General features: G+C 40.7%; 1 protein-coding gene across 7 annotated transcripts in view; it reads left to right on the top strand.

Annotated features, from left to right (window-relative positions):
- Nucleotides 1–5,270: 5,270 nt before the first annotated feature.
- phf21ab (PHD finger protein 21Ab) overlaps nucleotides 5,271–23,768 on the top strand; it is a 38,472-nt gene continuing 19,974 nt past the window's right edge. For 3 of the 7 annotated variants that reach the window (XM_074677392.1, XM_074677390.1, XM_074677396.1), the window contains exons 1-6: nucleotides 5,272–5,482; nucleotides 13,374–13,413; nucleotides 15,581–15,632; nucleotides 15,965–16,054; nucleotides 16,538–16,570; nucleotides 19,364–19,429. In XM_074677392.1, the coding sequence (XP_074533493.1) occupies nucleotides 15,591–15,632; nucleotides 15,965–16,054; nucleotides 16,538–16,570; nucleotides 19,364–19,429 (231 nt within the window). In that variant the 5' untranslated portion in view covers nucleotides 5,272–5,482; nucleotides 13,374–13,413; nucleotides 15,581–15,590. Of the gene's footprint in view, nucleotides 5,483–13,373; nucleotides 13,414–15,580; nucleotides 15,633–15,964; nucleotides 16,055–16,537; nucleotides 16,571–19,363; nucleotides 19,430–23,768 lie in introns of all 7 variants that reach the window. The other 4 variants (XM_074677391.1, XM_074677393.1, XM_074677395.1 and 1 more) reach the window with 2 other exon arrangements.

Below are 23,768 nucleotides of genomic sequence, written 5' to 3'. Positions count from 1 at the left end.
ATTTCAAACCTGCTCAATACAACACAACACTGGTTTGAAAAGGGAACAGATGAAGACAACACTTTTACATTTCCGATCCCTCACTCCCAACAACACTCATCCAGACGAAGCAAAGCCCCAGCTCTCTCTGACCCCACACCCATCTCCCCCTGGTTTACACCCTCAACAGAAGGCTTCAGTCTGTCTCCTCCATATGTTTGGACATCACGTTTTTAACAAACAATCGTTTAAACTGAACAATATTTGTACTTGTTTTTAACTCTTCTGCTAAACTGGTCCATAAGATGACTTCCTGTATGGAGATGCACGTTGATTTTAGAGCTGTTCTTGTTTTTGGCTGGTAGAGTCTGTTACTCCCTCTTAAACTGTATGAGTGATGCACATTTCTGTCATGAAACATATTCTGAATATTTGTAGGTAGTGTTTTTTTTTTGATGCCTTGAACATTATTTGAGCCGTTTTGTACCTGACCTTAAATGTGATGATCTTAAGAAAAGTGGGTTAGTTTGCTCCCTAAATGTTACTCTATGAACAATCCTTGTGGCCTTTTTTGAAGTGTCACAAGTGGTAATAAATTTGATTTACAGGAGTTTCCCCACATTTCAATACAATAAATAAAATATGACAATACAAATGAATGATATAATATAAGTCGTGCATTCTGGTTTAGAGCATGACTTGCTCTTTGCGTAACACCAACACATTTTGCAACTTTCTTTCTTAAATAATTAACGTGAGGTTTCCATGGTAACTTATCAATTACAACACCTCGAAATACATTTTGTTGAACTCTCTCAATTGTTATATCATCAACCCTGATTTGCACTGCAACATCAGTTTTCCTTTCACCAAACAGCATCAATTTATTCTTATCTAAATTTAATGATAATTTATTGACATTGAACCAACGTTTCAGTTTATTTATTTCATTAGTTATTTGTTTCAAAAGTTGCTCCCGGGATAATTATGTTTGTGTCGTCTGCAAAAAGGACAAACTTCATAATTTTGGATGACTTCACAATATCATTAACATACATAATGAACAAAGTAGGTCCTCGTATTGATCCTTGAGGAACTCCACATGTTATAGGGCTAAATTCTGATCTGCTTTTTCCAGTTTGTACACACTGCATTCTCCCAGTTAAGTAGCTCCGTAACCACTGTTTAGTTATTCCTCTAATGCCATAGATTTCCAACTTATCAAGTAAGATATTGTGATCAATTGGGTCAAAAGCTTTTTGTAAGTCAATGAAAATACCTACCACAAATTTCTTATTTTCGATACAGTTTGAAATTTCTTCAATTAAATCAATTAAAGCAAGAGATGTTGATTGATTCTGTCTAAATCTAAAACATTTTAAACTGAAAACTTCAGAAAAACTTCAGGAAACTGAACAAAAACTGACTTTCTGTGTTTTGATGGACGTCCAGGAAAAGACTGTCCCAGCGTATGGGAGTAGATATACTCACTCTGATTGGCTCATTGTGTTTTAGGGCGGGACTTAGCCTTAGGTCACTTTGAGACTTCTGCTCCTGACCTCAGGAGTTTTAAAAACTTTAAGATCTTTGTTGATTTATCACATATTTAAAACTCCTGACTGTTTGCAATGCACGCACCTGATTGGTCGATACCACAGTGACTACAAACTGAAACCTGACGCCTCTTTCTACATTTTGATGTGTCTAAACAAGCCTCAGCGTATCTTCCTCGGGGTCTGGGGGTCTGTCTCGGTCTGGATCAGAGGAGCAGGTCCAGACCCTCCCACCCACAGATCTGCTGATCAAAGGTTAAACAGGTTAGAGCCTCAGTGGTGAGTCAGTGTGGGGTCTGTCCGAGCAGACCATCCTCCTCTTTGTTTGTACCTGCAGCAGGTGGAGCTGCCTGTCAGTCAGCTGACAGTCAGCTGACAGCCAGAGCAGCATGAAAGAGCCTCTCTGATTGGTTTATGGCTTCAGATGTGAAGTGACATCAGAGAGGAGCAGACACCGACCTGATCAGATCTGAGGATGTTAATGAGGTTACTCGCTGATTATCTCACAGACCACGGATCAAACAGCTGTCAGACGCATGGCGCTGCCAGCTGATTGGTCGGGAGGTGTTCTTTAAAGAAGAACTGAGGGAGAGAGTTCGGCCTGGATCATGTTGAGTCATACGAACATTAATCATTGACGTACCTATCTGCAGCGCCCTGTGAGGTCAAAACTGTCATAAACTCACCTGGATTAAAGTCATTCTGGAGCCATGAAACCTGCTTTACCTTCACAACACAGACAACACAGTGTTTACAAATCTATACATACTTCAAATATACAGAATATTTATTTTTTTAATGAAATTGTAGATCTACAAAAATTATAACAACATGTATCAAACCTGAAGCACTGGACGGATGACTTAATGTACCTGTAACAGGTGTGTAACAGGTAACTTTAGCTCCTCTATGAGACGTGTTTATTAAGGTGTGAAGCTCGGTTGAATCAGATATTAAACAGATTTCTCTGCCGTGTTGCTCAGCAGCTCTGAGGCAGATGTGACAGTCGGTCACAGGAAACCTCAGATATTTTTGATGATCTGAGTTTCTGTTCTGCAAAATCATTTTTATCTTGTGCTTTATTTTCCTCTGAACCTGAATTTAAACACTGAATAAAATGCAGCAGATAAATTAATGTTGGTCACATCATGAATCCACATCACACACTCACTGTAAGTAAGCTTAAAAAGGGTTAATTCACTGTTTTCAGTCTTTATTCTGTCTGAAACCGTTAATGTTAGCTGCTGTCTCTTTAAGGCCCCTGTCTCAGACCCCCTCTCCTCTGATTGGCTGTGTGTCAGTTGAACCAGACACAAACTACTTTATCTTCATGATGTCTGTGACTGTTTAGATCCAGGTAGTGGAACTTTAGAGCAGTCTGACAGCTCCAGCTCCAGCTAGTGGAAGGAGGCTGAACTGCAGCTCAAACACAACATATGGTTAATGTGGTCAAAGTTTCAGACCTGCAGTACAATCATAAACCCACACACCCTCTGACAGGATTTTGTGCTAATTTTACTGCCTTTTTATTTTTCATATAACAAAAAGAATCAAACAGAAACATCAGAATAAAAGCTGTTGATACATTTCAGTACTTAAAATCCAATAAACAGACTAAGATTAAAAAAGGCTGAAACTTACAAACAGTGTCAAATAGAGGACTGTGATAAATCTGTTACCATGACCAGAGACAGGCTCTGTGCTTTATCTGGTTCATCTCATCCTGACAGGGGGGTGGTGTGATATTATATATATATATATATATATATATATATATATATATATATATATATATATATATATATATATATATATATATATATATATATATATATATATATATATATATATATATATATCTGTGAGTTTAAACAGACCCATAATCTTACCTTTTTATTTCTCCACGGTTATTTATGTCCCTCCTGCAGGAATCAGTAAAAATTTCAGAGTCTGTTTGGTCCAGTGTGAACAGAGACGAACATCAGGACAGAAATAATTCACCTGTTCATCTGTACTCTGACTCCCTCTAGTGGCTCCTTGACGCTATTGGTTTTCAAACAGCAGGAAATTTAAGGATATGCAGTCCCATTCTGTCCTGAGAGAGGATTTCAGCTGCTCCACAGGGTCAGAGGCTGATTTTCCTGACTTTTACTTCATAATGCTCCAAATGTTTTCAACAGGGGACAAATCAGGACTGCAGGAAGGTCAGTTTATCACCTGGACTATTCTACTACAGAGACATGCTGCTGGTCTCTGTGCAGAACATCTTTTTTTTTCTCCCATTGTCTCTACGTCTCTTTATATAAACTCACTCTCTAATGTTTTGGTCACATTTAAGTTTCACATGTTATAGCCTGAAAATTACCTCAAAGGTTACAGGGGTCACTCACTTTTGGAGGCAGCCTCTGGTGGACATTTAAGGAACTGCACCTTTAGGTAATTAAAATTTGACTTCATATTTGAGGTACCCGCTTTGTATCTCCTTTAATGTCAGCTGTGTGTTTGATTGTCTGTAAAATACAACTCACCTATTTAATCTTATTTTTTTTCCCTCCATAATTTTGACGTATGTATTGAAGGTTGAGCTGGTCAAATTCTACAAATTTAAGATCAGTTAAGAAAAATGCAAAATTAGTAAAGGTGAAAAATACAAACTGTAGGTTAAAAAAAACAATAAAAAAGTCTAATTCAATAATTCAAAATATCAAAGGGAAAAAATATTCTGATGTAGTCTTGTAATATTTACTGTATTAATTATTTAATTTTATTCTAGGGAGTATTACTTCACTAATGTTTTACTGAACTTTCTGTTTCTTTAGCAGAAAACAAACAAATTTAGAAAATTTGGTAGTAGTTTTCACCAGTAAAAATATCAATATATGATTAAAAATAGTAAAAAATATTATTTCATTCTAGTAAAAATCCACAACGTAGTAAAAGCAGCATTATTTTCCACTAAAATGCAGTGAAGCACAATTTTAAAAAGGCAAAACAAAGAAATATCAAAGCAAAGTGTGACCTCAAAAGACCTCAGAATTGTCACTAAGAGCTACACTACACTGAAATTTTCTCTGTTGATTATTTTTATTTGATGTGTGTGTAAAATTTGAATTGAAGGACACTTGTGAGCTGAATTTTCCAACTGGTGTGTCATTTTGTCAGTAAAGCCCTCTGAAGCATGTGCAGCAGCGACAAAAGGCCGTGCCACCTGTCCTCCTCCTCCTCCTCCTCTGCATGGAGAGCAACAGTGCGGGAGCTCCAGCAGCTCGTAGCCGAGCATGAAGCCTGCTCAGCGGCAGGCAGAGGGCGGACGGCCCGGCTCTGGATCCACGAGTAGAACCGGAGAAGAAAGAGTAACACAACAAACTGTTCCGTCCCCCTGCTGTGTGTGTTTGTGTGTGTGTGAGTGTGAGTGTGTGTGTGCCGACTTTCTCTCCATAGAGTTTCACTGAGTTTACATCCGGGTTTTTTCCCTAGGCAATGGGAGTCGCAGCACCACCGTTCCTTAGGCAAAGTGAAATAAATTCGCCGCACCGACACAAAAACTAGTCCGCTTTTCGAACACATTTTCCCCGCAGCTGCCGCCGCTGATCGCCTCGATTTAACGAACTTTAGGAGCAACACGCACAAATATCAAACGCTTTGTCGCGGATAAACGCGCATTAGTGGGCCTGGTAAGTAGTTTTCGTCCCCCTTCCTCCAGCTCCGAGGCGCAGGGATCTGTGCTGTGCTGAGGCTGAGCTGAATGAGATTGAAGAAGAGTTCTTCTTGTTTTGTAGCTTCAGTTTCTCTGTTTTTACACAAATTTACTAAAACTAAAGATAAAATACAGCAACAAAAGAGTGCTCCGCGGGCAGCAGTGGGCCGGACTGTTTATCTGCTGTTATTCCATCGTGGATCGGCTTCTTATAGATATATATTTAATTAATCTAGAGGAGGACTGCTGCTGAGTAAGTGCACATTGGGCTTTTTAATTTCATAACTTTAATTTTCTCTGTTGTCAAACTTCACCTGTGAGCGGCCGGCGGGCTGTATCCGTGTGTCTGTGTGTGTTTGCGGGCAGGTGTGTGAGCTGGCAGCCGGTGTTGTGTTCAGCTCTGCTCTCTGTGTTTCTGTGTGTTTAGCTGCTCTGTGTGTTTCTTATTCTAGGAGTTGATATTCTGGAGGACAAGGGGCCGATATAACTTAGACCCACCAACGCCTGCTCGGTGTCACAAATTAGAAAGATGGCGTCTTTCGGGACTCTTCCTGAGCGATGTTTTTGATTTTCACTCTGTTTTCCTGTCACATCGCCGCCAAAGACCTGATTATTGATCTTTGATGTAAGTTATCAGCGTGGCTGGGAGCGTTAGCCGGAGCGAGCTAACAGGATGGTTAGCATTAGCCGCTACAGCTAACACAGTGATCCACTTGTTCCGTGGTAACATTTCTCACCGTATCACGGAGTAATGTCGGCTGACTGAGGCTCTGCTTTGATGATTTTAGCAACAGTGAGAAACACTCCGAAGCCCGCGAAACGTTATTTTCGCCGCCGCTGTGTGAGGAGCTCCCACCGAGGCAGCTGCGATGAATTTAACGAAGAGCTTTCACATCCACAGCGCCATGGTGGTTTAATAAGACGGTTATAAAACATTTATTTCACGGCCGAAACAAAAAAACACTTTTCAGTGTTTGTGCTGGAGCTCTGAACGGCTCTCCTCTCTGAAAACCTCCATTTTAGCTCAGTTTCTCCCTGTTTCGGGGCCTCTGCGACGGCATGTGATGCTGATGGAAGTTTATCCAGACAACTTCATGTCCCACCCAGGGAGCAATTACTCCAATTAACCGGCAGCGTGTGCTCCAAGCCGGGCCGCGGGGGTACAGAGCGGGGCGGCGAGGGGCTCCGGGCTGCTCCGCCACACTACATGTATTTAACACTCTTCAGTGAACTCCATCTTCACCCCCATCCGCCTCCTCTTCATCAGCAGGGACACATGGAGTTAGTCACAGAGGTCAGGCAGCAGATAACCTGTTTACAGCGCCGCAGCTATACGTAGATTCTCTGATTTTTTTACTCTGGGAAATACTTTTACACAACTGCTATAATGAGATGCATGCGCTGAAGCTGGAAGTGTTCACTCTGAGTGCTTTTCTCTTTCACCCCACCCCATCCCAGAGGAAAATAACGCTCTGATATCTGCCCCATGTTTAATTCTGGACAATATTTACATTAAAAAAACACATTAATGAAACGTCATAACTCCATATAGTCTCCAGACTGTTAGCTCTGCTTTGTAAATCTCTGCCTCCTCTGGTATTAACATGTCATTTTTCACCAACATGCATTAACTCAACTTTCTTACTGCAAATATTTAATTATAAGAAATATTTTATATTAATAACAAAGAGTTGGACTGGTTTACAACATGTTTATGCAGAGTGGATTGACTACCAGTTCAGTTGCTTCGATGAAGTCAAAGAAGTTAATGTACTATACTTGAAGTACTGAGTATTAACCTAAATCACATGGCGGTGATGTTGTTGGAGTGAGATATGCGCACAAATTTTGCAAAAGTGTCAAAATACCCTGCAAAACTGGAATCTAACAAGTGTTTTTGTCTTATTTTTATTAATAACTCTGTTATTAAACCTAATTTAAGCCACATTAACCTGACAAGTCCAGAAAAATGCCTTGTTACAAGATATTAAAAGACTAAATTAGATTGTAAAGAGTCAAAGTATCTTTCTGTGGGGTATGAAAAGTAAAAGTAAAGTTTCTTGAAATAATTATATACTTTATAAATATATATATTTTTACTCCATATGCAAATCATCTACTCTTTCCAACCAATTCAGGTGTTTTTTTCTTGAATACCTTGAAATAAGACACTTTACTGGAGTTGTCAGGTGATTGCAGCTCAAGTTAAGTCTAAAAGACAATAATTAGTAATAAAATGAGACAAACACTTGGTTATATTTTAGTTTTTAATGTCAGAATCGATGAGTGAAGTGGTTTTGAGTCTGCACTGACCCAGGATGATGGAGTTATGGAGTTATTTTGAAGCATCTTGTGATAGTAATCATCTCATAAACTGGCTCTGCGTGCTTGAACCAGGTCTCGTTGTGCAGAGAGGGTTGTTACCATGAGCCTAAAATAAAGACTGTGTTGATTGTAATGAGCTCAAAAGCAAAGTTTCTTAAAATGAGATCAAGAAAAATCAAGAAAAATATGGTGTGAAATATCTGGAAAAAAAAAGATTTGTATTGGGGCCTGTTTGTTGTGTTCAGGTTAGATAAAGTGTAACTTTGACTTTAAATGAGACTGTTAGGTTTGAGTTTTCAGTGCAGACATGGTCCAATCAGCTGGCTGTTAGAGCGGTGACTCACAGTGCATGTTTTTAGCGTGTTTACGGCTCTGTAGGAGACGCTGTCTCAGATGTAGGAAAGTTTTTAAAAACTCTTCACTGAAAGAAAACGAAGGTAAACAAAAGCTGCTGAGACACTGTTCAAAGTTACTTTCACTTTCACTCACTGCTGAGTTTAAACCTACTTAAAGCTGCTCACACTCCTGCACTCAGAGCAGATACACAGCTCTTTATTTTATTTAAGCTTATTTGTTTAGAGTCGAGTAGTTTCACTTCAGATGTTCTGATCACTAACATGTAATTCTGCTCGTCTGCTTCCAGTTATTATTCAAACTACTGAAGTGAAATAACTCTAACTACATGAAGCTAACTCACTCATACTTCTGTATTTAGTGTTTTCACTGATACTTCACCTGAACATGCTTCCTCACTCTGGAGTGGACTTTTAGTTTTAGCTTGTCTGTATGCATGAATAATAAAAATCAGACAGAAACAGACATGCAGGTTTGAACATGGGCGAGGAGGAGAAAGGAAAAGTTAAAGCTAGGGCTGGGACCAAAGGCGTTTCTCACGATTTGATTCTCTTACGATTCTTTGATATTTCAGATTTTTGCGATTTTTGGTCCCCATTATGTAAAACCAGACCATGGGGAAAAAGTTGAATGATGGCGTCTACGGATGATATAAGGAGCCACATTTTCCCAAAAATGCTTATCACATGAGTCAGAGAAAAACGTTTCGCCCTCTGCTGGAGAAAAGAGGTGACTCTTACAACCCCTGATGAACAAAGACTAAAATTAGGCCTGTCACGATAATCAATAAATCGATTAACCGAACGATAAATAAAAACGTCCTGGGTAAGTTTTCCAGCCTCGATAAACTGACGTGCATGTTTGTTTTCCTCCTCTCTTTGGACCAAAGAGGCTGAATGAGAAGATGGCTCACTACGTCTATCTTTCCTAACATCGGGGTGCATAGGTTCTATAGCGGAGTTAGCGGATTTATAGCGGAGTGAGCATCTGTCAAAAATACGATCTTTGGGGTGAAGACGGGGCTGCTCGCGCCTCCACACGGAGAGAGCTGAAGCAGCGTCCTGAGGGGTAAGGAGGAAACACGCTAATATGAGTGATGGCACCAAAGATACGGTTCTTAAGCCGCCTGCCACAGTCCCAGTGTGGGAATATTTAGTTTTTTATCAGAATGAACAAAGTGTGAGCTCATGAACACCAACCAGCTGATATGTGGCATTTGTTTGAAAATAGTGGCGACGAAGAAGAAGAAGGGGAGGTGCAGCGGAGCCTTGTTCTTTGACAATCCGCTCTAACTGAGGCTTTTGGTCTGCAAAGTAAATAGAAATAAAAGCACCAAATGGTGGCGCTCAAAGACAGATACATTACCAGAGAAATGCAGCCCTTCAATACGGTTACAGCCAGAAATGTTCAAAATGTTTGACAGACAGTACGGACTGACTGGGAAAAAGGACATGTTACAAACAATTCAGGAACTGTATAAACTCCCTTTGATTTAGGCTATAGCTTTTATTGTTGTTTTTTGGAGTTTTGTTTTTTCTTTAGAAGACAGGGTCTATGTTTTATTGTTTTTGATTAGTATTAATTATTTTCATTGACATGTATTTTTTTCTAAAAGAGTCCATTTCATTTTCATTGTATTTTTTTTCTCTTTTTTGTTTGTTAAATGTATTATTATTTTTTTGTTTAATTTATTTTATGTAAAAGATCCTGACCTTTTAATTACAGTTAAATACTCTTAAGAAATTAAAGTTTCTTGCTTTTGATATGATGTACTCACTTTATCCCATTTATCATAATTACATCAATGAAAAAATGGAAAAAAAAATCAAAATAATATTGACAACAATATCGTTAATCGGCAATAATATTTTGGAAAATTATCATCTAGCAAAATTTGTTATCGTGACAGGCCTAACTAAAATGAAAGATTCAAATTTGAAACAACAAAAAAACACAAAAACAGAAACTCTGAAGCAGACGTTTGTGGTCAGTTTTTATTTTCACTCTTTGCTAACTAAGTAAGACGTGGCACTTCTGTCTCAGACTTCCTGTGTGGGAAATGATGCTCATTGGCTGAGAAGCTGTCTGCATGAGGAGGGGATAAACTGAGTCTGAATATTGCTGAATTTACTTTTCATGAATATATTTTTTCACGTTAACACAGGGGAGGGATGTGGAGTTGTTCTGTAAAGGTGATCAGGCTGTGATGATGTTGGTACGGTTCACTGGGGCCTAAACTGAGCTAGATTTGGATCCTAACACAATCCAACACGTGTGACTTTATGTAACCAGAGCTAAAGTTAGCGCTGTCGCCTTCACCGTTAGCTCTGTGGCTTTCACCGTTAGCTCTGTGGCCTTCAGCGTTAGCTCTGTGGACTTCAGCGTTAGCTCTGTGGCCTTCACTGTTAGCTCTCTGGACTTCACTGTTAGCTCTGTGGCCTTCAGCGTTAGCTCTGTGGCCTTCAGCGTTAACTCTGTGGCCTTCAGCGTTAGCTCTGTAGCCTTCACCGTTAGCTCTGTGGCTTTCACCGTTAGCTCTGTGGCCTTCAGCGTTAGCTCTGTGGACTTCAGCGTTAGCTCTGTGGCCTTCACTGTTAGCTCTCTGGACTTCACTGTTAGCTCTGTGGCCTTCAGCGTTAGCTCTGTGGCCTTCAGCGTTAGCTCTGTGGCCTTCAGCGTTAGCTCTATGGCCTTCAGCGTAAGCTCTGTGGCCTTCAGCGTTAGCTCTGTGGCCTTCAGCGTTAGCTCTATGGCCTTCACCGTTAGCTCTGTGGCCTTCACCGTTAGCTCTGTGGCCTTCAGCGTTAGCTCTCTGGACTTCACCGTTAGCTCTGTGGCCTTCAGCGTTAGCTCTCTGGACTTCACCGTTAGCTCTGTGGCCTTCAGCGTTAGCTCTGTGGCCTTCACTGTTAGCTCTGTGGCCTTCAGCGTTAGCTCTGTGGCCTTCAGCGTTAGCTCTGTGGCTTTCACCATTAGCTCTGTGGCCTTCACTGTTAGCTCTCTGGACTTCACTGTTAGCTCTGTGGCCTTCAGCGTTAGCTCTGTGGCCTTCAGCGTTAACTCTGTGGCCTTCAGCGTTAGCTCTGTAGCCTTCACCGTTAGCTCTGTGGCTTTCACCGTTAGCTCTGTGGCCTTCAGCGTTAGCTCTGTGGACTTCAGCGTTAGCTCTGTGGCCTTCACTGTTAGCTCTCTGGACTTCACTGTTAGCTCTGTGGCCTTCAGCGTTAGCTCTGTGGCCTTCACTGTTAGCTCTCTGGACTTCACTGTTAGCTCTGTGGCCTTCAGCGTTAGCTCTGTGGCCTTCAGCGTTAGCTCTGTGGCCTTCAGCGTTAGCTCTATGGCCTTCAGCGTTAGCTCTGTGGCCTTCAGCGTTAGCTCTGTGGCCTTCAGCGTTAGCTCTATGGCCTTCACCGTTAGCTCTGTGGCCTTCACCGTTAGCTCTGTGGCCTTCAGCGTTAGCTCTATGGCCTTCACCGTTAGCTCTGTGGCCTTCACCGTTAGCTCTGTGGCCTTCAGCGTTAGCTCTCTGGACTTCACCGTTAGCTCTGTGGCCTTCACTGTTAGCTCTGTGGCCTTCAGCGTTAGCTCTGTGGCCTTCAGCGTTAGCTCTGTGGCTTTCACCATTAGCTCTGTGGCCTTCAGCGTTAGCTCTGTGGCTTTCACCATTAGCTCTGTGGCCTTCACTGTTAGCTCTGTGGCCTTCAGCGTTAGCTCTGTGGCCTTCAGCGTTAGCTCTGTGGCCTTTACCGTTAGCTCTATGGCCTTCACAGTTAGCTCTGTGGCCTTTACCGTTAGCTCTATGGCCTTCACAGTTAGCTCTGTGGCCTTCACTGTTAGCTCTGTGGCCTTTACGGTTAGCTCTGTGGCCTTCACTGTTAGCTCTGTGGCCTTTACCGTTAGCTCTATGGCCTTCACAGTTAGCTCTGTGGCCTTCACTGTTAGCTCTGTGGCCTTCACCGTTAGCTCTGTGGCCTTCAGCGTTAGCTCTGTGGCCTTCACCAACAGCTGTTGATGCTAATTCTAAAGCTATTGTTTCATACTCTTGTCCCTGGTGCGATTTAAAACTCTTCCTCACAGGAGCTTTAAGATAAAATCGATGACCTCTCGATAACCTGAGCTCATCCTTGTCACCTGTTTGTGTGACCTTTGACCTCGGATTAACCACAACAGAAGAAAAACATGTTTGTATTAAAAGTACACAGTCGGGGTTAAAAGAGGTTTTAAGGTTTAAAAAGAGTGAAACCTTTTCACGCAGAGAGGAGAGATTTAACCATGTTAGATCACTTTTAATATCAGTTTGGTTCACACTCAAACAAAAATAAAATTAAGTGAAACTATAAATAAAGGTTTGAACTTGTATAAAAAAGTAAGCCAACTAAGCTAACTCTGCTTTTTAACGCAAGGATTTAAGGATTGAGTCAATTTTCTCTGTCTACAGACACATTGTGCAACAGGTTTAAGTTTAATTTGATGTCTTTTGATCTGAATTGTAAGATAAGTGTGTTTTAGACTTAAAGGTTAAAATTTGACCCTTTGAACCTCAGATTTAAACTACAGGAATCATCAGTTCGTCCTGCGTCTGTGTTATCATAAGATGGGACATAATCTTAGCCTGGAGTTGGTCTCTGAGCCACGTCCTCTTTGTTTGAGCTCAGTCTCAAAGATTATTCATCGAACGCACAGAGACAAAAGTTAAAACATGGGAAAAGATTTCTGCTAAAGAGAAGCAGTTTGATGAGTTCAGAAAGGAAACTGGTGTTTAACCCTGACCCTTTTTAAAGTGGTCCAAGAAAACACTTTGAATTCAAACACGTTTCAGATCCACAGAGAAATGTGATGGAAACAGAGTCGGTCAAATCCAGCTCACTGCTGATAGTTGTTTCATTTAGTTTTTACAGATAAACAACAAAAAGAGTTTACATTTTGAAAAAGGCCGGCAGTGATTGTCTCTGTGTTGACTGTTTTTTTATTTCACCCACCTTGTTCAGATTCTTTGTCAGAAATCAGGAAAAGTTGATAAATAACCTTTACCTGTACAGATATTTTTGGTTCATTGCGTCTTAATTAACACTTTAGTTTAAAAAAAGTTTTAAGTATTTACCAAATTATCAAACCAGGAAGTCTGAGGACGCCCCAGAAAGAGGTGCATTCAGGATTCATCTTAAAATCATGGAAATAAGAGCGCTTACATCTTCATCATCAAACAGTGATCACAGAAACAAGCAAAGCAATCACACAGAGGTTAAAACCACACTGAAAATGACTTCTGTTAACAATCATGCTTAAGTAAATAAGAACTATTTTTCTCATGTAATAGATAAACGAATGTTCAGAGCTGGAGGTAACTCTGGATTAGTGATAAACAGAGTTTTTAAACGCTGTATTAAAGTGTTTCTGTCAGTTTCTCTCTGAGTCCTCCTCACTGTGCGGTTTAGTAACAGTCTGTGTGTTTGTTTGTGTTCCAGGGCAGCACAGAGGGGTGGAGTCCAGTCCCACAGCCAGGTGGTGAGTCCTGTCACATGATCCTCTGACACCAAAACCCACAGAGTCTGAGATCAACAGCAAACTTTAACCAGAGCAGATGAGTGGCGTTGGTAATCAGACTGTTTTTAATGACTGATCATCAGGAGTTACAGTGATTTTAAGCTTTGTGAAAGTCGAGCTGATGTGAAACTGTCTGAAGAAGTGTTTTAAAATCAGGGTGTCTGAAATGATTAAAATCTTTTATTACAAAAATATTTTTATCCAAGATTTAGCCTGAAAGTTAAAAATAACTGTCTGTTTTGATATTTTTACTGAGCTGTTGAGTTATTTTGTAAAGTTTGTCTTTTCTCTAATGCAGTGTTTCTCAATTCCGGTCCTGGGGCCCCCCCTGCCCTGCATGTTTTAGATGTTACCCGAATCCAACACACCTGATTGAAATGATCAGCTCGTCATCAAGCTCTGCTGGAGCCTGATAATGAGCCATTCATTTGAATCAGGTGTGCTGGAGTGGGGTAACATCTAAAACATGCAGGGCAGGGGGGCCCCAGGACCAGGGTTGAGAAACACTGCCCTAACGAGCATAAATCTGTCATAATCTGTCAACAGAATTTATTTCTCTAAAACAAGATTTTCTAGCTGCAGAGGCTGCAGTTTGACTGGTCACATGCCCCAGCTAGCTTAGCTTTAGCAGCATTTTCTGCTTGAAGCTTTTCTGAAAAAGTAAACACACATAGAAATGAACATTACTCTCTGACTGCAGATTCCTGATCAACACATTCAGCATGTTAAACATCGGCTGTGTCCGAAATGGCATACTAACATACTACATACTACATGGTCGTTGTGTATATACTGTATACTACATACTATAAGTATGATTAGAGTGCCAACCGTTTACACTGTAGTATACTACTCGGTTTCCCATGATGCATTTCAAAACCTCCGATGACAAAAATTGGAAGCACACATAGGTCTATGGGAGCACACCAGGCTATCAAAAATCTCTGTTGATTCGCCACATTTGAAAGTTTTAAGAACATTTTAGGCGAGAAAGTCCTCACGTAGAAAACCAAAATGTGGTCATTTGGGCCACAAAACGCACGGATACAAATTTAATTTCGACATTTCGGACATTCTGTTAAGAGCGCCAATATGCTATCGAAGAAACTTCCGGTCCGCTCCAAAACAAGAGCTCAATTTACAAAAGCGTTAAAGAACTTAAAGGAGATAAACGGGTGCTTTTATTTTGAAAACGGGAAGTTCGCTAGTGGATGTTTTTTAGCTAACACTGGTCTCAAGATGAATTCATTGCTCTTCAAAAAAATAAAAAATGTTTACTGCTCACAGACACCGAAGACGATCCGTCCGTCGCCTCAGGCACTTTATTTCTTTGTACTTACGTTTAGGTTTCCCTGTAGAGCTAAGTCCATTTTAGTTGCTTCTCATCTTGTCATCTCATGAATACGTTTATAAATACGGGGCTCGCAATGCATTATGGGGCGTGTCAGTACGACTAGTATGCCCACCTCCCATACTTAAAATTTTTACTGATATAGTATACATCGGGGTATTTCTCGCGCACACAATCTTTTCATACTATTTAATGTGAACGCACTACATACTATTTTTGACGTCACACTTAGTATGAGTAGTACGTTAGTATGACATTTCGGACACAGCCATCCTCTAATGGACCAAGAATCATAGAGAAAACACAGTGCTAGCTTGATGCTAACATATAGGGGAAATTGCATTGATATGCTAGCAATTAGCATACGTTTATATAACTTTACTCTCTGTAAACAACACTGAAAACTCCAAATAAAAATATGAACTCATGCTACATTTTCCTTTTTCTCAACATGAGCCCAGCCTACAGGACAGAATGATAAATTTGATTTTATTATTACACAGATTAATTTGTTAATTGTATTTGTAGAAAAATACATGAGAAGAGGACCTTGAAAAAAATAATCACTTATTAAATCACAATAATGACGAAAAAAAATCACAATTTGATTAGTGTCAAACAGCGTTCAGCTCCAGTCGTTGACATTAAAAACACACTGACGTCATGTATTCATACAGAGACCGTTGGGTTTCATAGCTCTGATTATAAGTGAGAAAATGAATGATCAGTTTTTTAATCACAGTTACTGTGAGTGACGTGTGCTCTGCTTTGTTTCAGCGGCACTTTAATGCTTCAGGTGGATGGTTTTCCTACTGGAGACGGTGTTAAGGTAAATTAATATCCACTAAAAGAATGATTTAAAGTGTGATCTGTTCATTTTAACCAGAGGAAACAGACTGACGTGTTTCTGACTGATGCTCTGAGCAAACAGAGCCACAGACTCTCTGTGACCTTGTTTGACCTTCACATGAACCAGCAGCATCACACAGGAAGTCCTTATAAGGCTGCACCTCATGGTGCTGATTTCTGTTGAACCAGCTGTTTGAGACCTGTGTGTGTGTGTGTGTGTGTGTGTGTGTGTGTGTGTGTGTGTGTGTGTGTGTGTGTGTGTGTGTGTGTGTGTGTGTGTGTGTGTGTATGTGTGTGTGTGTGTGTGTGCAGGCTGATCAATCGGCTGGCAGACTGACTGGATCCATGATGGAATTACAGACGTTACAGGAGGCCCTGAAGGTGGAGATCCAGATCCATCAGGTGAGCCGGACTCTGAGAGAGTTATGGATAAACTTCAGGCTCAGTTTGTTTCTCTGAGAGTCTGACACAGTGACAGAAATGATCATAACCCTAACGGAGGAAAAGGAGGAAGAGGAGGAGGAGGGCTCTCTACTACAGATAGCTCCTGTCCACAGCCCTCAGAGTCCACTGATACAAACAGGAGTTTAATCTCTCAGTGCACATGCATGTGTTCAAAAGCTGAACTAAAAACAAAAGGAACCTATTGGATATGAATCATAAATATATCAGTAATTTATAAAAATGTGGCAAAAACCTTGAAAAAATGTTATTAAAGCAGGAACAAAAAAGAAAGCTTTGTGAAGGGTTCCAGGAGAAAATAACAAATATCATCTTGTATCATTATGAATTGTGTTCAGTTTGAAACCTGAATACTGTAGTACTGCTGTCTGACCACCAGAGGCCACTGTTACTATTCTGACTTTTGACTCTTTGTATCTACAGAAACTGGTTGCCCAAATGAAGCAGGACCCTCAGGTAAATACTCCTCGGTTCATCAGGACACAAACACAGTTTACATCAGGACACAAACAGTTTACATCAGGACACAACACAGTTTACATCAGGACACAAACACAGTTTACATCAGGACACAAACACAGTTTACATCAGGACACAAACAGTTTACATCAGGACACAAACACAGTTTACATCAGGACACAAACAGTTTACATCAGGACACAAACACAGTTTACATCAGGACACAAACAGTTTACATCAGGACACAAACAGTTTACATCAGGACACAAACAGTTTACATCAGGACACAAACAGTTTACATCAGGACACAAACACAGTTTACATCAGGACACAAACACAGTTTACATCAGGCCACAAACAGTTTACATCAGGACATAAACACAGTTTACATCAGGACACAAACACAGTTTACATCAGGACACAAACACAGTTTACATCAGGACACAAACAGTTTACATCAGGACACAAACAGTTTACATCAGGACACAAACAGTTTACATCAGGACACAAACACAGTTTACATCAGGACACAAACAGTTTACATCAGGACACAAACAGTTTACATCAGGACACAAACACAGTTTACATCAGGACACAAACAGTTTACATCAGGACACAAACAGTTTACATCAGGACACAAACAGTTTACATCAGGACACAAACACAGTTTACATCAGGACACAAACAGTTTACATCAGGACACAAACACAGTTTACATCAGGACACAAACACAGTTTACATCAGGACACAAACAGTTTACATCAGGACACAAACAGTTTACATCAGGACACAAACACAGTTTACATCAGGACACAAACAGTTTACATCAGGACACAAACACAGTTTACATCAGGACACAAACAGTTTACATCAGGACACAAACACAGTTTACATCAGGACACAAACAGTTTACATCAGGACACAAACAGTTTACATCAGGACACAAACACAGTTTACATCAGGACACAAACAGTTTACATCAGGACACAAACAGTTTACATCAGGACACAAACACAGTTTACATCAGGACACAAACACAGTTTACATCAGGACACAAACACAGTTTACATCAGGACACAAACAGTTTACATCAGGACACAAACAGTTTACATCAGGACACAAACACAGTTTACATCAGGACACAAAAAGTTTACATCAGGACACAAACAGTTTACATCAGGACATAAACACAGTTTACATCAGGACACAAAAAGTTTACATCAGGACACAAACAGTTTACATCAGGACATAAACACAGTTTACATCAGGACACAAACAGTTAACATCAGGACACAAACACAGTTTACATCAGGACACAAACACAGTTTACATCAGGACACAAACACAGTTTACATCAGGACATAAACACAGTTTACATCAGGACACAAACAGTTTACATCAGGACACAAACACAGTTTACATCAGGACACAAACACAGTTTACATCAGGACACAAACAGTTTACATCAGGACACAAACAGTTTACATCAGGACACAAACAGTTTACATCAGGACACAAACACAGTTTACATCAGGACACAAACAGTTTACATCAGGACATAAACACAGTTTACATCAGGACACAAACAGTTTACATCAGGACACAAACACAGTTTACATCAGGACACAAACAGTTTACATCAGGACACAAACACAGTTTACATCAGGACACAAACAGTTTACATCAGGACACAAACACAGTTTACATCAGAACACAAACACAGTTTACATCAGGACACAAACACAGTTTACATCAGGACACAAACACAGTTTACATCAGGGCACAAACACAGTTTACATCAGGACACAAACAGTTTACATCAGGACACAAACACAGTTTACATCAGGACACAAACACAGTTTACATCAGGACACAAACACAGTTTACATCAGGACACAAACACAGTTTACATCAGGACACAAACAGTTTACATCAGGACACAAACAGTTTACATCAGGACACAAACACAGTTTACATCAGGACATAAACACAGTTTACATCAGGACACAAACAGTTTACATCAGGACACAAACAGTTTACATCAGGACACAAACAGTTTACATCAGGACACAAACAGTTTACATCAGGACACAAACACAGTTTACATCAGGACACAAACAGTTTACATCAGGACACAAACAGTTTACATCAGGACACAAACACAGTTTACATCAGGACACAAACAGTTTACATCAGGACACAAACACAGTTTACATCAGGACACAAACAGTTTACATCAGGACACAAACACAGTTTACATCAGGACACAAACACAGTTTACATCAGGACACAAACAGTTTACATCAGGACATAAACAGTTTACATCAGGACACAAACAGTTTACATCAGGACACAAACACAGTTTACATCAGGACACAAACAGTTTACATCAGGACATAAACACAGTTTACATCAGGACACAAACACAGTTTACATCAGGACATAAACACAGTTTACATCAGGACACAAACAGTTTACATCAGGACACAAACAGTTTACATCAGGACACAAACAGTTTACATCAGGACACAAACACAGTTTACATCAGGACACAAACACAGTTTACATCAGGACATAAACAGTTTTTAATTTACAGTCATTACTCAGTTTTATTTCCATTTAGATCCAAAAACATGCTTTAACGTCTTTCGTTTTAATTAGCCGTTTATTGTTTCTGCGAGGTTTGGATTTATCTCATCTTGTCTTTTTTTTTACATTTAATGATTAAAAGAAGTTTTTAGCAAATTGTCTTGTACAATGTTTCAGTTTTTTCTTCTTTTATTTTTGCAGAACGCAGATCTGAAGAAGCAGCTCCATGAACTACAAGCCAAGATCACAGCGCTCAGTGAGAAGCAGGTACAGAACACACACACACACACACACACACACACACACACACACACACACACACACACACACACACACACACACACACACACACACACACACACACACACACACACACACACGTGTCTGCAGGGAGGGGAGCAGGTGTCAGGGTCACAGTTTGACAGCTTACAGGTTTGTTTTCATGTTGGTGGGTTTGGTTTTTCCACGCCGGCCTCAAACGCGTCACCGCTCAGAGGATCTGTGGTCAAAGAGATGAAGGAGAGGATCAATATGTTTGGTTTTGATTTTGATTTGACTTAATTTATTTCACTCAGACAAAAAATAAAACACTTAGTAAAAAAATATAGACCTTACACGAATGAATGATCAGGGAGCATAAAGAAGAAAATACTTGTTTTGTCTCCTCCTTCCCTCAAAAAAAATATTACTGACAAACCTCCAGAAAACAATTAAGAAACAAAGCAAGGATCAATCACAGGTCTCTGTTTAGACTTCCCTATTTTTATTTTTAAACATTTCATATCCTTTTAATTTATAACAGCTTTTACTTTTTACAAAACACCTCTGGGTGTTGCTTGGAGGCAGTTTCTGATGAGCTTCGTACATGACTTGTAAAATATTGATATCTCTATCGTCAGTGAATTTTAATAACTGCTGTTTGTGGAATAAGGAGTTTGAAGGATCTCTATATCGACCTCCTTTGGTAATTCTTATTTCACTTTCATGCATTGTGGTTCAAACAGTAGAAAAAGCTGATTACTGATAACATGAAAACATGTCACATCCTGTCAGAGAACAACACTGAAGCTGCTTCCAGAAAACTCAGGATTTTCAGATTGAGAAAGCGAACTGAAACGCCCAGCCACAAGTGTCGGCAAAAAGTTAATAACTAGTTTTTATTCACGTTTTCAAGTTTCCCTGTCAGTTAAACAGAAAGAGTGTCTCTGTTTGTAGGTAGAGCTCATTAATGTAGCTGATCTGATCAGCTTATATCTAAGTAAGTCAATGAACGCTGTCTGAAGTTAACTCTGTCAGAGATCATGATCTGCTTCCTTTAGCTCTGCCTGAAGTTTTCACCTCCTCACATCTTTCCACGGCAGCGTCACCTCATCATTTACAGACTTCTTCTTTCTTACGTCTGACAACAAACGTCCCGGACGCTCTGAGGTCAGAGGTCACAGTTTGTAACTCAGAAAATCCCGACTCCTGAGTTCTCTGAACGCAGCATTAGCTGTCAGCCTTTGCTGCTGAGGAGAAAGGAGGAGAAAGGAGGAGAAAGGAGGAGAAAGGAGGAGAAAGGAGGAGAAAACCTGCGGACGTGACCACGCTATCATCATCAAACCTGTTAAAGCTTCATGTCTGTGCTCAGTTTGTTTAAAGCCTCCTCTGATTCAGTTTTCAGTCCCTCCAAACCTCAGCCTGTTTTTCTGTCTTTATTTTTAACCGCTTTGAGCGTGCCTCCTATTTTTATCTGCTGAGTTGGCTTTAATGTCGTCCTGTGAAAGGCTTTGAACGTCCTCCTGAGAGATAAGAGCGCGGCTGCTGGGAACTAGCGGGAGAATAAGAAGCCGTGTCGTCTTTAAACAGAAGAAATGAGCTTCATGGAGAACAGATGCAGGTGAAGGTGTCTCACACCTGTACGCCTCTCTGAGCGACAGCCTGACGAACGATGTGTCGGTGTTCATCTGAGGTTCACTTCAGCTTTTATTGTCAGAGTCAGCTGATCATTTCAAGGCCGTCCTGTCAGGAAAACGTCCTCCACTCACGTTTCTTCCTCTGGAGTGAAGCGTGGTGTATCTCCTCAGACTCTGACAGGTGAAGCAGGTGAAGCAGGTGAAGCAGGTGAAGCAGGTGAAGCAGGACTGGCTCTAACATGATGTTTTGAGGTGTGAATGGAGGAGCTGCTCTGAGGACAAGCTCCAACCGGCCAAATACCTGCCGCCGGTCGTCGCAGAGGGATTTGTCCTCAGAGCTGCTGTGAGGCTGCGCTTTGAGGAGCTCTCTGCGTCGTCTGAGCCCTAAACTCCACCTCTGCAGAGTTAAACAGGAATTAATGTCTGCTAATTTAAATGTGGAGTGGTGCAGGGCTGGATTACTCAGAGATCAGCCTGTGGAGGGTCTCAGAGTCAGGGAAGAGGGACGGGGTCAGACCGGTCCAGGCAGGAGGTCCACTTCAGGCGTTCAGCTGCCGTTTCCACCGTCAGCGCCGTTTCTGAGAAGAAATCAGGGAAAAACACGACCTGACAACCTGACATGATGCTTTTTAAAGGCTGTGAGACTGAACATGGTAATCTGCTGAAGTGTAACAGATCAAACAAACAGCTTTGGTCTCTGCTCTGAAAAACACGTCCAGGCTTTAAACACGACTGGAGACGAATGTTTCCTCATCTCACTGTTCAGAGCGGTTACGATTCACTCAGCTCTTTGGATAAATGAATATAAACACAACAAGAAGTCACTTTTTTAACATCTATTAGGGCTGGATAAAGTGGTACTTTGCCAGTATCTCAATATTTTGAGGCCATATCATCTTAAACATTATCTATATATCTATATATTTATATACTGTCTTGGTCTGGAGATGAAGCTTTGATGCATACATTCAAACCAGAGTGGCTACACTTCATATATATTGATATCTATTACTATTGGTATTGATATTAATATTTATTCATTTTGATGAATGAACACTGGACCTAAAATTGCAAAAACATAAATAATCAGAGTAGGAAAACCTTTGATGTTTTTGTTCTGTGGAAACCACGAGTTTATGCGAGCAATAATCCATTTAAAACCAAGAATACAACTATAAAAGTGCAAATTTCAAATAACAGTAGACAAAATGAGCAAACAACAGTTCAATCCAGCTATCTGCATTAAAACAGTGAATTCTCAGGTGTGACCCATCAAGTGTCAGTAACATGTGACAGAATAACTGCACTGCACACCAGTGATGTAATCCAAACACGCTAACCGCCACAAATCAATCAAAACTCACTTTGCACATGTTTTTGTCCAACCTCCATAACTCCCAAAATTCCCCTTTCTCCTAGCGACCAAACGTTTTGTGATTGGCTCTCTCCATCAGTCAGGAAGTAGGGTCAGGTTTTTTCTTGACAGCATCTTTGGCTCGCTAGCACTCTCCAAATAATCCCATCTTTATGCTTTACATTTAACACCAAACATTTTACACTCCATGCTTTAAATTTTACACTTTACGCTTTACAATTTACATTTTAAACTCTATGCTTTACAGTTTACACTTAATGCTTCACATTTTACACTTTACAATTTACACTTTGTGCTTTACAGTTTACATTTACATTTTACACTCTCACTAAGCAGATGCTTTAGTCCAAAGCAACATACAACATTGAGCAGTTGGGTGGTATTGTACCTTGATCAAGGGGCTCAGGAAGTTATGCTAACACCTCCAGCTAACAACCCAATTCCCAATCCTGGTCCATGCTGGGACTTGAACCAGCAACCCTCCAGGTACAAACCCAAATCTCTGTGGACCCATCTACTGCTGCCTCCCACTTTGCACCCAAACCTTCTCCACATCATTAACACGTCATTTACATTTTACCAACCAACCCTACGGTGGTTGACTGGTTCACAGAATGAGCTGGACACAAACCGTACTGTCCCCTGTTTTTTCATATAATATATGGATATAATTAAAGTATCTTTATATCTCCCAACCCTAATGTTTATGTCACAGTTTAAATTCTTTAATGGTGCATTAGGTTTAAAAACCTTACGCTGGCCTGTATCAGGACTGGAGTCACAGACCCAGGGGCTCCTGGACCCCCACCACAGTTCTGTTCACTACTTCCTGTCCTGTTGGATCAGTCTTCTGTAACTGACACTGCTCAGACATGAAGGAGGTTTGTGTATCTGATGTGTTGAGTCCAGGGGGATCTGGTGCTGTGACAGAGTGGAGCCACGTCTGGAGTCTGTCCGTCCCTCAGCTGGGGCTACATAGAGTTAGAAACATAGATCTGATCCTGGTCCGTTCTTCCTGAGTAACATCAGTCAGTCAGACTCTGCTCCTGCTGCAGCCTCAGACTGACGCTGTTGTTGTTGGAGCAGTTTTCTGTCACTCAGAGCGTCTCTGAGCAGCTGCTGTTGGTGTTTCCTGTTCCTGACCCCTGAGGTGTCTCCTGGTCTGTGTTCCTGTTTCATTCCCGCGCTCTGGGTCTAGACTGCTCATGAACTTCAGCAGGGACTCTGTCTGCCAGCCTCAGCACATAAAGCGTCTGCGTGTCCAGATTAGAGTGGTTCAGTGTGCAGTGTGTGTTTTTGTGAAGTGTGCGGACTGATCCTTTAAAAACAGAGCTTG

The sequence above is a fragment of the Halichoeres trimaculatus genome, unplaced genomic scaffold (genome assembly GCF_033239565.1).
Source record: "Halichoeres trimaculatus isolate MK-OKI-2021-1 unplaced genomic scaffold, fHalTri1.1 fHalTri1_scaffold_10, whole genome shotgun sequence".
NCBI lineage: Eukaryota > Metazoa > Chordata > Actinopteri > Labriformes > Labridae > Halichoeres > Halichoeres trimaculatus.
Note: the sequence above shows the minus strand (reverse complement) of the source record. Positions and strands in the feature narration are given on the sequence as shown.